This window comes from Sciurus vulgaris, assembly GCF_902686455.1.
Source record: "Sciurus vulgaris genome assembly, chromosome: 1".
Taxonomy (NCBI): Eukaryota; Metazoa; Chordata; class Mammalia; order Rodentia; family Sciuridae; genus Sciurus; species Sciurus vulgaris.
In genome coordinates this window covers 118,901,719-118,914,519 of record NC_136461.1, presented here as the reverse complement: position 1 = coordinate 118,914,519, position 12,801 = coordinate 118,901,719, and the positions used below count along the sequence as shown (strand labels likewise).

The 12,801-nt window shown below is 39.4% G+C and overlaps 1 protein-coding gene across 3 annotated transcripts in view; it reads right to left on the bottom strand.

The window, feature by feature from the left end:
• Positions 1-12,317, bottom strand: part of LOC306638900 (antigen-presenting glycoprotein CD1d-like) — a 78,861-nt gene extending 66,544 nt beyond the window's left edge. Inside the window, exons 1-6 of one of the 3 annotated variants that reach the window (XM_079102352.1) lie at positions 12,185-12,317; positions 11,652-11,906; positions 11,063-11,341; positions 10,319-10,597; positions 9,321-9,348; positions 8,476-9,226 (exon numbers count right to left, since the gene is read on the bottom strand). In XM_079102352.1, the coding sequence (XP_078958478.1) occupies positions 9,205-9,226; positions 9,321-9,348; positions 10,319-10,597; positions 11,063-11,341; positions 11,652-11,906; positions 12,185-12,281 (960 nt within the window). In that variant the 5' untranslated portion in view covers positions 12,282-12,317 and the 3' untranslated portion in view covers positions 8,476-9,204. Of the gene's footprint in view, positions 1-8,475; positions 9,227-9,320; positions 9,421-10,316; positions 10,598-11,062; positions 11,342-11,651; positions 11,907-12,184 lie in introns of those variants that run through there. The other 2 variants (XM_079102351.1, XM_079102350.1) reach the window with 2 other exon arrangements.
• Between the last annotated feature and the right edge of the window lie 484 nt (positions 12,318-12,801).

Genomic DNA, 12,801 nt, shown 5'->3' with positions numbered 1-12,801 from the left:
AGAGCAAGCAATTATGAAATTCATCTGGAAGAATAAGAAACCCAGAATAGCTAAAGCAATCCTTAGCAGGAAGAGTGAAACAGGGGGTATTGCAATACCAGATCTTCAACTCTACTACAAAGCAATAGTAACAAAAATGGCATGGTATTGGTACCAAAATAGAAAGGTAGATCAATGGTACAGAATAGAGGACACGGACACAAACCCAAATAAATACAATTTTCTCATACTAGACAAAGGTGCCAAAAATATGCAATGGAGAAAAGATAGACTCTTCAACAAATGGTGCTGGGAGAATTGGAAATCCATATGCAACAGAATGAAACTAAACCCCTATCTCTCACCATGCACGAAACTAAACTCAAAATGGATTAAGGACCTCGGAATCAGACCAGAGACCCTGCATCTTATAGAAGAAAAAGTAGGTCCTGATCTTCAACATGTCGGCTTAGGACCAGACTTCCTTAACAGGACTCCCATAGCACAAGAAATAAAAGCAAGAATCAATAACTGGGATAGATTCAAACTAAAAAGCTTTCTCTCAGCAAAGGAAACTATCAGCAATGTGAAGAAAGAGCCTACAGAGTGGGAGAATATCTTAGCCAATCATACTTCAGATAGAGCACTAATCTCCAGAATCTATAAAGAACTCAAAAAACTCTACTCCAAGAATTCAAATAATCCAGTCGACAAATGGGCTAAGGAAATGAATAGACACTTCACAGAAGATCTACAAGCAATCAACAAACATATGGAAAAATGTTCAACATCTCTAGTAATTAGAGAAATGCAAATCAAAACCACCCTAAGATTCCATCTCACCCCAATTAGAATGGCGATTATCAAGAATAGGAGCAACAACAGGTGTTGGCGAGGGTGTGGGGGAGAAAGGTACACTCATACATTGCTGGTGGGGCTGCAAATTAGTGCAGCCACTCTGGAAAGCAGTGTGGAGATTCCTTAGAAAACTTGGAATGGACCCTCCATTTGACCCAGCTATCCCACTCCTTGGCCTATACCCAAAGGACTTAAAATCAGCATACTACAGAGACACAGCCACATCAATGTTCATAGCTGCTCAATTCACAATAGCCAGACTATGGAACCAACCTAGATGCCCTTCAATTGATGAATGGATAAAGAAACCGTGGTATATATATACAATGGAATATTACTCAGCCATAAAGAATGATAAAATTATGGCATTTGCAGGAAAATGGATGGAATTGGAGAATATCATGCTAAGTGAGATAAGCCAATCTCAAAAAGCCAAAGGATGAATGATATCGCTAATAAGTGGATGATGACACATAAAGGGGGGGAGGGAAGGGTTAGTGTTAGGGTTAGAGTTAGGGTTAGGGAGGGGGGCAAGTATGGAGGAAGGAAGCACTGTATAGAGGGAAAAGAGGGGTGGGAGGGGTGGGGGAAGGGAAAAAATAACAGAATGAATCAAACAACATTGTTCTATGTAAATTTATGATTACACAAATGGTATGCCTTTACGCCATGTACAAACAGAGAAACAACATGTATCCCATTTGTTTACAATAAAAAATAAATAAATTAATTAATTAATAAATAAATAAATAAATAAAGTGACAGGGATTCTAAACAAAAAAACAAATCCTTGAAAGAAACTAAAAACCAAATTAAAAACACAATATAAAGCATTACCAACAGAGGAGATTACTTATAAGACAGAACCTCAGATAATGAAGAGAAAATATTTAATCTTGCAAATAAAGATGACCACACAGAGAAGATGGTAAGAAATCATGAATGGAACCTCCAACAATGATGGGATATCATGAAAAGACCCAAATTTAACAATTATTGGGGTTCAGGAAACAAACCAAAGGAACGAAAAATGTATTCAATGAAATAATATTGGAAAATTTCTGAAACCTGAAGACTGAAATAGAAAATAAAATACAAGAGGCTTACAGAACACCAAATGCACAAAATTACAATGCCACACCAAGGCACATTATAATTAAAATACCTCACATATAAAATAAAGATACGATTTTAAAGACTACAAGAGAAAAGTGTCAGATTACATATAAGGGGAAAACAATACAGATATCAGCAGATTTCTCAGTCCAGACCCTAAAAGCAGGAAGGGCCTAGAACAATATATTTCAAGCTCTGAAAGAACATGGATGCCAATCAACAATCTTATACCCAGCAAAACTAACCTTCAGATTTGATGATGACATGAAATCTTTCCACAATAAACAAAAGTTAAAAGAATTTACAAATAGAAAGCCTACAGAACATTCTCAGCAAAATATTTCATGAGGAGGAAATGAAAAACAACAATATAAATCAGCAAATGGAGGAACTACCCTAAAGGAAAAGCCAATCAAAGGAGAGACCAAGTGAAGTTAAAAACCAAAAATAAGCCAAAATGACTGGGAATACAAATCATATCACAATAATAACCCTGAATGTTAATAGTCTAAACTCATCAATCAAAAGACATAGACTGGCAGACTGGATTAAAAAGAAGGACCCAACAATATGTTTCCTCCAAGAGGCTCATCTCATAGGAAAAGACATCCACAGACTAAAGGTGAAACGTTGGGGAAAAACAAACATACCATGCACATAAACTCAGTAAAAAAGCAGGGGTCTACATCCTCATATCAGATAATGTGGATTTCAAACCTAAGTTAGTCAGAAGGGATAAAGAAGGACATTTCATACTACTTCAGGGAACCATACATAAACAAAACATAATAATCATAAATATTTATGCGCCAAACAAGGATATGTCAAACAAACCCTTCTCAATTTCAGGAATAAAATAGACCACAAGACAATAGTATGGGTGACTTTAACACACCATTCTCACCACTGGATAGATCTTCTAAACAAAAACTGAACAAAGAAAACATAGAACTCAATAATACTATCAATAGTTTCAACTTAATGGACATATGTAGAATATTCCGTCCATCAACAGCAAATACACTTTTTTCTTAGTAGCACATGGATCCTTCTCTAAAATAGACCATATGTTATGCCACAAAGCAGCCCTTAGCAAATACAAAAAAACAGAGATGCTTCCTTATATTCCAACAGATCATAATGGAATGAAATTAGAACTCAATGATAAAATAAAAAATAGAAACTACTCCAATACCTGGAGACTAAAGAATATACTATTGAATGATGTATGGATAGCAGAAGACATCAGGGAGGAGGTAAAATAATTCTTAGAGTTAAAAGAAAACAATGATACAATATATCAAAATCTTTGGGACACAATGAAAGCAATACCAAGATGAAAATTCATTGCAGAGGGCTCATTCAATAAAAGAATGAAAATCAACCAATAAGTGACATAATATTACACCTCGAAGACCTATAAGAAGAGATCAACACCAAAAGTAGTAGAAGATGGGAAATAATTAAAATCAGAGCTGAAATCAAAGAAATTGAAACAAAAGAAACAATTCAAAAAATTGACAAAAGAAAAATTGGTTCTTTGAAAAACTGAACAAAATTGATAAACCCTTACCCACACTAATAAAGGAGAGAGAAAAATGAGAAAAATCAAATTATTAAAATTTGTGAAGAAAAAGGAAATATGAGAGAGAACATTGAAGTACAAAATATAATTAGAAGCTATTTTGAAAATCTATACTCCAACAAAATAGAAAATCTCAAAGACATCAACAAATTTCTAGAGACATATGATCCACCCAAATTGAGTCAGGAGGACATACAGAGTTTAAACACATCAATTTCAAGCAATGATATAGAAGTAGCCATCAAAAGTCTATGAATGAAGAAAAGCCTGAGACCAGATGGATTCTCATGCAAGTTCTACAAGAAATTCAAAGAACTAATTCAAATACTCCTCAAAGTATTCACTGAAATAGAAAAGGAGAGAACCCTTCCTAACTCACTTTACAAAGATAGTACCACCTGATGCCAAAAGCAGACAAAGACACATCGTGAAAACTTCAGACCAATATCCCTGATGAACATAGATGCAAAAATTTTTAATAAAATTCTGGTAAATCACATACAAAAACATTAAAAACATAGTGCACAATGATCAAGTGGGTTTCACCCCAGGGATAAAAGCTTGGTTCAATATTCAGAAATCAACTAATGTAATTCACCACATCAAAAGACTTAAAACTAAAAATCACATGATTATTTCAATAGATGCAGAAAAAGCAATTGACAAAATACAGCACCCCTTCAGGCTCAAAACACTAGAAAAAATAGGGATAGTAGGAACATACCTCAACATTGTAAAGGATATCTTTTCTAAGTCCATGGCCAACATCATTTTCAATGGAGAAAAAAAATGAAAGCATTCCCTCTAAAAACTGGAACAAGACAGGGATGCCCTTTTTCACCACTTCTATTCAACATCATCCTTGAAACTCTAGCCAGAGCAATTAGACAGAAAAAAAATTAAAGGCATACAAAAGGAAAAGAAGAACTCGAACTATCACTATTTGCTGAGGACATCATTCTATATTTAGAGGATCCAAAAAACTCCACCAGAAAACTTCTAGAACTCATAAATGAATTCATCAAAGTAGCAGGATATAAAATCAACACTCATAAATCAAATGCATTTCTATTCATAAGTGATGAATCCAGTGAAAGAAAAATTAGGAAAACTACTCCATTCATAATAGCTTGAAAAAAATAAAATACTTAGGAATCAATTTAACAAAAGAGGTGAAAGACTTCTACAATGAAAATGACAGAACCCTAAAGAAAGAAATTGAAGAAAACCTAAGAAGACAAAAAGATCTCCCATGTTCTTGGATAGGCAGAATTAATATGGTCAAAGGCCATAATACCAAAAGTGCTATACAAATTCAATGCAATTAGAATCAAAATCCCAATAATGTACATCATATAAATAGAGCAAGCAATTGTAAAATTCATTTGGAAGATAAGAGACTCAGAATAGTCAAAGCAATTTTGAGCAGGAAGAGTGAAGCAGGAGGTATCACAATACCAGACCTTCAACCACACTACAGAGCAAAGTAACAAAAACAGCATAGTATTGACACCAAAAAAGATAGGTAGACCAATGGTACATAATAGAGGACACAGAGACAAACCCACATAAATACAGTTATCTCACACTAGATAAAGGTACCAAAAACATGCAATGGAGAAAAGATAGCCTTTTCAATGCATAGTACTGGGAAAACTGGAAATCCATATACAGCAAAATGAAATTAAACCCCTATCTCTCACCCTGCACAAAACTCGACTCAAAATGGATCAAAGACCTAGGAATTAGACCAGAGACCCTACAGCAAATAGAAGAAAAAGTAGGCCCAAATCTTCATCATGTTGCCTTAGGACGAGACTTCCTTAACAAGACTTCCAAAGCCACAAGACATAAAAGCAGGAATCAATAAATGGGATGGATTCAAACTCAAAATTTTTTTTTTTTCTCACCAAAGGAAACAATCAACAATGTGAAAAGAGAGGCTACAGAGTGGGAAAAAAATCTTTCCCAAACCCACCTCAGATATAGCACTAATCTCCAGAATTTATAAAGAACTCAAAAGATTTTACACCAAGAATATAAAGAACCCAGCCAATAAATGAGCTAAGAAACTGAGCAGACACTCACAGAAGATTTACAAGTGATCAATAGATGCAGGAAAAAACATCCAACATCTCTAGTAATAAGAGAAACACAAATCAAAACTACCCTAAGATTTCATCTCACCCCAAGTAGAATGGGTATTATCAAGAACAAGCAACAACAGGTGTTGGTGAGGATGTGGGGAAAAAGGTGTACTCACACATTACTGGTTGGATTGCAAATTGGTGCAGCCACTCTGGAAAACAGTATGAAGATTCCTTAGAAAACTTGGAATGGAACCACCATTTGACCCAGCTATCCCACTTCTTGGCCTATACACAAAAGACTTAAAATCAGCATAATACAGTGAGTGACACAGCCACGTCAATGTTTATAGCAGCTCAGTTCACAATACCTAGATTGTGGAACCAACCGAAATGCCCTTCAATAGATGAATAGATAAAGAATCTGGGGTATACATACACAATGGAATATTATTCAGCTGTAAAGAAGAATAAAATTATGTTTTTTGCAGGTAAATGCATGCAGTTGGAGAATATCATGCTAACTGAAATAAACCAATTTGAAAAAACCAAAGGACAGATGTTTTCCCTGATAAGTGGATGAGGTTACATAGCAGGGGAGGGGGAGGGTATGGAAAGAATAGAGGAGCATTGGAATTATATAGAGGGAAATGAGGGGTGGAGAGGAGTTGAGGGGAAGAGAAGATAATGGAATGAGACGACATCATTACCCTATGTACATGTATGATTACACAAACAATTTGACTCTACATCATGTACGACCAGAGAAATGAAAAGTTATACCCCATTTGTGTACAATGAATCAAAAAAAATTAAATTAAAAAAAAAACTGATAAAACCAGGATTCTATACCCAGAAAATCTCTTTCAAAAATTAAGGTGAAAAACAAACTATTTCAAAAATAAAAACTGAATAAATTTGCTGCCAGCACATGTACACTATGAGAAATATAAAAAGGAATTTCTTCTGCTTGAAGGAAAAGGATGCTAGAGGAAACCTGGGATCCACAGAAAACAATGAAGAGGGTCAGAAATGGTAAACGCATCAGTAAATGCTAAAGATTTTTTCTTATTTTTAAATTTAATTTGAAGGTGACCATTAAGAGCCAAAACAATGGCCAATTATTATAAATTAAATTCATATATAAAAGTAAAATGTAAGTTACTCATACACAATGATCAAGGGGGAAAAATTGGAAATATTCTGCTGTACAGTTCTTAACTATCTATTATGTGGTATAATATAATGTAAAACCAGTCTGTGATACAACAAAAAAATTAATAGTGAATGCTGGGGCACTGATGGACTTAGACAAACATAGCCAAGAAGCTACTCTTGGTTCTAAATAAAATTCGGAAAAGGAACAAGGAAGGTGGGGAAAACAGGAAACTACTGGTAAGATACTAGACTTAAACCAGATCCAAAATTATATCGCATTAATTTAACACATTACATGCAAATAGCCAAAACACTCATTTAAAATCACAGATTGTCATATAGAATAAAAAATAAAATCCAACTATCTGCAGTCTAGAGAAAATACACTTTAAGAACAAAGACAGCTGTAGAATGAATTGGACATAACTTTCCTATCCTTATATATGAATACAGAACCAATGTAACACCCCATCATGTACAACCACAGTAATGGGATCCTAACTGGAAAAAGTTATACTTATTCTATGTACATATAATATGTTAAATTACACTATACTCACATATATATCTAGAAAGAAAGGATGAATAAATAAATAGAACAAAGGTTCAAAGAAGATGGCAAAAGATGTACTTCAAAACCTGATAATAAGAAAGCAAGATTTACTATTTTAATGTCAGAGTAGAATTCAGGATAAGGGCTACCAGACATAAAAGAGAGAATGTAATAATGATAAAAGGGTCAATGCACCAGGCAAATCTAATCTCATATATGTATGCACATAAAAATTGAACTTAGAAAAACCTGCGACAAATAGGAAAAAACGTTAGAAATGAAAGGGAAAACATTTACATCCAGAGTAACTAGGCAGAAAAAAGTAAGGATATAGAAGATTTGAAAAACAACCTGACATAAATTTATAAGGGAGTCCACCCACCAGCAGAACACCTTCTTTTCCAGTGCACATGGAATATTCACACAGAAAGACTGCATACATCAAACAACTCTCACTAGATTTGAAAAGATTGAAATCACACAAAATATATTTTGGGAATCAAACTGAAAGCCAATAACTAAAATACCCACGCAAAATCAACAAATATGTGACCATCACATAATATACTTTTAAATAATCCATAGTTCAAAAATAAGAAACACACTTATTACCTTTCAGGTTAGCAGCTACATACACTCCTGGGGATTTACTCAAGATAAGTAAAATCATGACCACAAAAAGGCTATGCATAAATATTCACAGCAGCTTCCTTCCTGACAGCCCAGGATTATAAATCACCAAATTTTTGTGACTAGCTTAATTCAGAAACACTAGTATGTATTCCCACGCAAGGAAATGCTACACAAAAACAAAAAGAAGGAACTAGAGATAAATGGAGCATGGATGAGCCTCAAGAACATTGTGTTAAGTGAAGAACAGAAACATACATTCCATTTATATACAATTCTCAGACTGGTAAAACAAAAAGAGGCACAATATAGACTAACACAGACTACTTCTGGGATTAACAAGAAGACATGACGGTCCTTGGGGAACTAAAAAGTTTCTGTGAGTTCTGGGAAGATGGAAAGTTAATTAGATGGGAAATATATTCATTGAACTATAACTAGGAGCGCCTTCTTATATGCAAATTAACAGTTTATTTTATTCAAAAAAGGTTGAACAAGACTGATAAGATTTTATAGGGGGGATGCTCAGAAGAGAAGTAATATATTAGCTCTTTGCAGCTCAGAAAAATCTTCATGGTAAAGGGGTGTTGAAATTGGACTTTGAAGAAGGGAAAGAAACATGATCTAGGTCACCCGAGGAGTGATTCGTGAGCAGCGTTTATTTATACACAGAATATTTTGTGAAAAGACAAGTTAAGGACTGGGGATATAGTCAGTTGGTAGAGTGCTTGCGTCACAACACAAGGCCCTGGGTTCAATCACAAGCGCTGAAGGAAAAAAAAAAAAAAAGGGATAGGTAAACTTTTTAAATCACATGTCACATAAAATTCCAGATTTCCAGTTTTCTTGAGAAACACAGGTTATAGTCAAGCCAGAGTTTGACTTTATATGTGACAGTAGGCCACTGTAGCTTTGCACAGGACATGGATTTTCCAGCTCAGGACACAGCCTATCACCCAATGACCAACACATGCACTTCCACCAGGCCCGTACCTGCTCACGGCCAGCAGGAAAGCATAGGAGTTTGCACTCCTCTTTGTACAGAATCACTTGGGCTTAAAAACTTTTAATGCAAGAGAAAAGACTCAAACTCTTTTAGGTAAGTGTTCACAGGATTGATGATTATTTTTTGACATCTCCAGGTTAACTCTCCATTCATCCTCTTTTGCTAAGCAGGCAAGAACTGCAGTCTTGGGAACTTGACTCTTGGGCTCTAGACAGGCAGATGGCCAGAAGACTCACAGGATGTCTTCATAGAGACTGTGAGGGAATAGTGAGGGAGACACAGTTAGGAAAAAGAGAAGAGGGAATGGAGCAGGGAATGAGGGAAGAGCAGATGGAAGAGGAGACTTACCGGTGTCTCCTCATCCACAAGGTTAAGCCTAGAATGAGCATAAAGAGTAACGCCAGGCATGTCAGTAGGATGGTCAAGCCCACAGAGTTGTGGCTCCCATCTGCATGGGGGAACACAGGATGTGTGTCAGCACAGGACCCCTCCCTGAATCAAGTTCCCTGGGCTAGTATGTTTGAGAAGCCAGCTGCCTCTTTCCTCCCCCATTTAAAGCATCAACTTCTATTCCTCAGAAGGTAGACTCCAGTTCTTTTCTCCTGGCCTGAGAATCCCTAATCCAGTTCATTTCAGTATGTAATAATGTATAGCATACAGGTGAGGCTTTGTAGCTAGGCAGAACTGAATCTATATCCAGCTCTTCCACCTTCTATGTGAATTCGGTAAGTTAACCTACCTTACCCTCAATTACCTCATTTGTAAAATAAGAATAATAGTAATTGCTTCAAAGAAGAGTGGTGATGCTCAGGTAAAACACTGGATGCTGAGTAGCCAGCTCCCACTCTAAGTCTGTGAGCCCCATTTGGCTGGGAAATAAATCTTCCCAGGATTCTGTTTTCATTTTCTTTGAAGTAATGGTGGTTGAACCCTAGAGTCTGGGACAAACCACTGAGCTGCATCCCTAGCCTGTTTCATTTTATCTTTGAGACAAGGTCTCCCTAAATGGGCTGGGCTGGCCACCAACATGCAATTCTCCTGGATTAACCTCCCCAGTCGCAGGATTATAGGTGTGTGCTCTCATGCCCAGCATCCAGGGATTCTTTCTTTGCCCACTTTCAGCTTTCAGATCTCTAAGATTTTTTCAGTCTCACTTCCTCTTCTATTTAATACACTTGACCTCACTCCTATTTTAGTTTCCAGTCTCTATTTTCCTCCTTTCAGTATCTGGAATCTCATCCTTCTATCCCTCCTATGTGTGTGGCAACCCCATCCTTCCCAGTCCTTCCCTCTATTCTTGAGCACCGCCTCCCCACCTTCTCCAGCTGGGCCCTAGCATTTCTCACCCCAGTAGAGGACAAGATCCTGTCCTCCTAGACTGCTGTGCTTCACTCTGCAAGCCAGGCCAGCCGCCTCCCCAGCTGCCACATCCAGGGTTGCTTGGAGATACCATGTTTCATCACCATTGGGCAAGAAGTCACCTCTCTGAGTGCCCTGCTGCTCCTGCTCACCCCGCATCCACATCACCCACACTGGCTGTGGGTAGAACCCAGACACATGGCACACCAGCAGCAGACGGCCAGGTCCAGGACTGGGGCCCCTGGACAGCCAGGCCTCGGGCTTCACTGTATCCAACAAAGAACAAGGAAACCTTCAGTTGAGAACCCTGCATCAGGGGTACCAGGCTGCCTCCCAGGTTAATGTTCCCCACATGCCACTTTTGGAGATGAAGTCTCCAGGGAGATTTGATTCCTTTGTGTCACCCATCTCTGATCCTCCTCCCCGTCCCCTGATCTCAGCACCCTATAAATGCCTCACCTCCCTACTCTAACACCCTGAGCTCAGCTGGAGCACATGGCATGTTTCAGACATTGTCTGAAGCAATTCTGACCCACAGGGTTGATTTAATTCTACTCATGGAACCCAACAGGTACTCAGTGACAGTGGGTGATATCAACAAATACCCTCACACCTTATGCACCCCCTCCTTTGTCTTGTTCTTTCTGTGATGTTAAAGGAAAGCAAACCCCTGGATGGCAAAACCTAGATGGAGGCTGTGTGTACGTTGGGGGAGAAGACAGCAGGCTGACCTTGCTTCTCCAGTTCCGACTTCCCTTTCTCTAGGATGCCATTGACTAATTGTGGACAGGTGTCTCTGAGGAGCCCCTGCAGGATTTCAGATGTCCCCCGGTCCTGGTTGAGTACTTTCACCACGGATTCTACCAAATGTGGGGCATGTGGGGCAGGCTCCCAAGCAGAACCTTGGAAACTCAGGATATATTTTCCTTCATATGCTGCATACACAAAGTTCTCTGAGATGTTCCCAGGGTGCACCTCACAGCCTGCAGACAACTGAAGCTCAATGGGATCTGTGGAGAGAAATGCATAGAAATCAAGGAAGGATTAAAAGACTGAAAGGGATGAAGGAAAAGAGATTGCTATGAGAGTTACATTGAGGACCCACAGTGTAAGGAAATAACAATGGGTGGCCTGAAGCAGGCAGGAAAAAGGGTATTTTGAGCACTCAGGAACCGGGGCATCTGCAGGCAGAAGTGGAAGTCCACAGAGGTGGAGAAAGCACAGAATCACATACACTGAAATTCCCAGTTTCCCAGTGGGGCTTCCGTGTCCTTTCTCTCACCAGGGGTGCCTGCCCAGAATCCCATTCCCTCAACTTACACTCTAAAGACAGCATTTTGGCGAATTCCTGTACGTCCCTGGTGAAGCTGCTTCGATAACCCCGAAATACAGATTGCAGTTGGCTGCTGAAGGTGCCCTGAGCCCAGGGCTTCACAGAGTCAATCTTGTCCGACGCATTGCTCCATCTGTGCGTCTGCAGCTCCCCCAACCACGCCAAGCCATCTGTGCGCCACCAGCTGCTATTAGCGAAGGATGTGATCTGGAGGCAGCGGAAGAGGAAACTCCTTCCCAGAACTGGAGGCAATAAACACTGAATGAGCACGGCGAGGGGCCAACAGAGCAGAGAGCACTGAGAAGGAAGGAAGCAACAGCAGCAAATGACTCCAAGAAAGAGGGACTGTGTGTGCGAATCCTGAGGGACTGTGTGCCAGAGCCTCTGGGTCTCTGGTGGATCCGTGCGCTCCAGCCTCTGGCCAGAGACCAGTCCTCACGCCAGCGCCTCCGTCAGTCCTAAACCCGCTCCCTCTCTCCGCCCTCGAGGGCGAGTACCCGGGCGCCCTGGTTCCACTCACCCTCAGAACTTCCCCAAACCTGCGGGAGCACCCACAACAGCAGGAACAGGACGCGCCCCATGTCGCCGAGTGTGGGAATCCTGTGGGCTCCGCCCATCCCAAGACGCCCTTCCGCGCCCCGCCCCCAGCAGCCTCCACTTGCTCCGCTTGGGCGGGGTTGCCACCCAAGTCCCAGGTCCGGTGCAGGCAGCTGCCCGACTCCTGCTGCCCTGACTTCCTGACTTTGGCTCTTCTGCTGGACTGTGCTCTCGCTCTTAGCTGCTGCAGCTGCAAAGAGCCTTGGGTGGGATGGGAGGAGTCCCGAGGCTGCCGCTCACTTCATTGGGTTTCACAACCAACTTGTCTCACAATCTGTTTCAATGAAGAAGGAATTTGAAACAGCGCGTGCGGAACCTTACAAGTGTTTTCTCAGTGTTCAGAGAGGACATGGGGTGCATCCGTGTTAGACTCCAACAGGGCAGAAAAAAAAAGAAAGAAAGAATTTAGTTTACTGGTGGGTGTCTGCAGGTGGAAAGCCTATGGGTGATTTTGATTTGTTTTACAATTTAAGTCTTCCAAGAATTCTACAAGTGACTCTACTACATTGACCATAAAATACAACATTAAAACTAATTGTC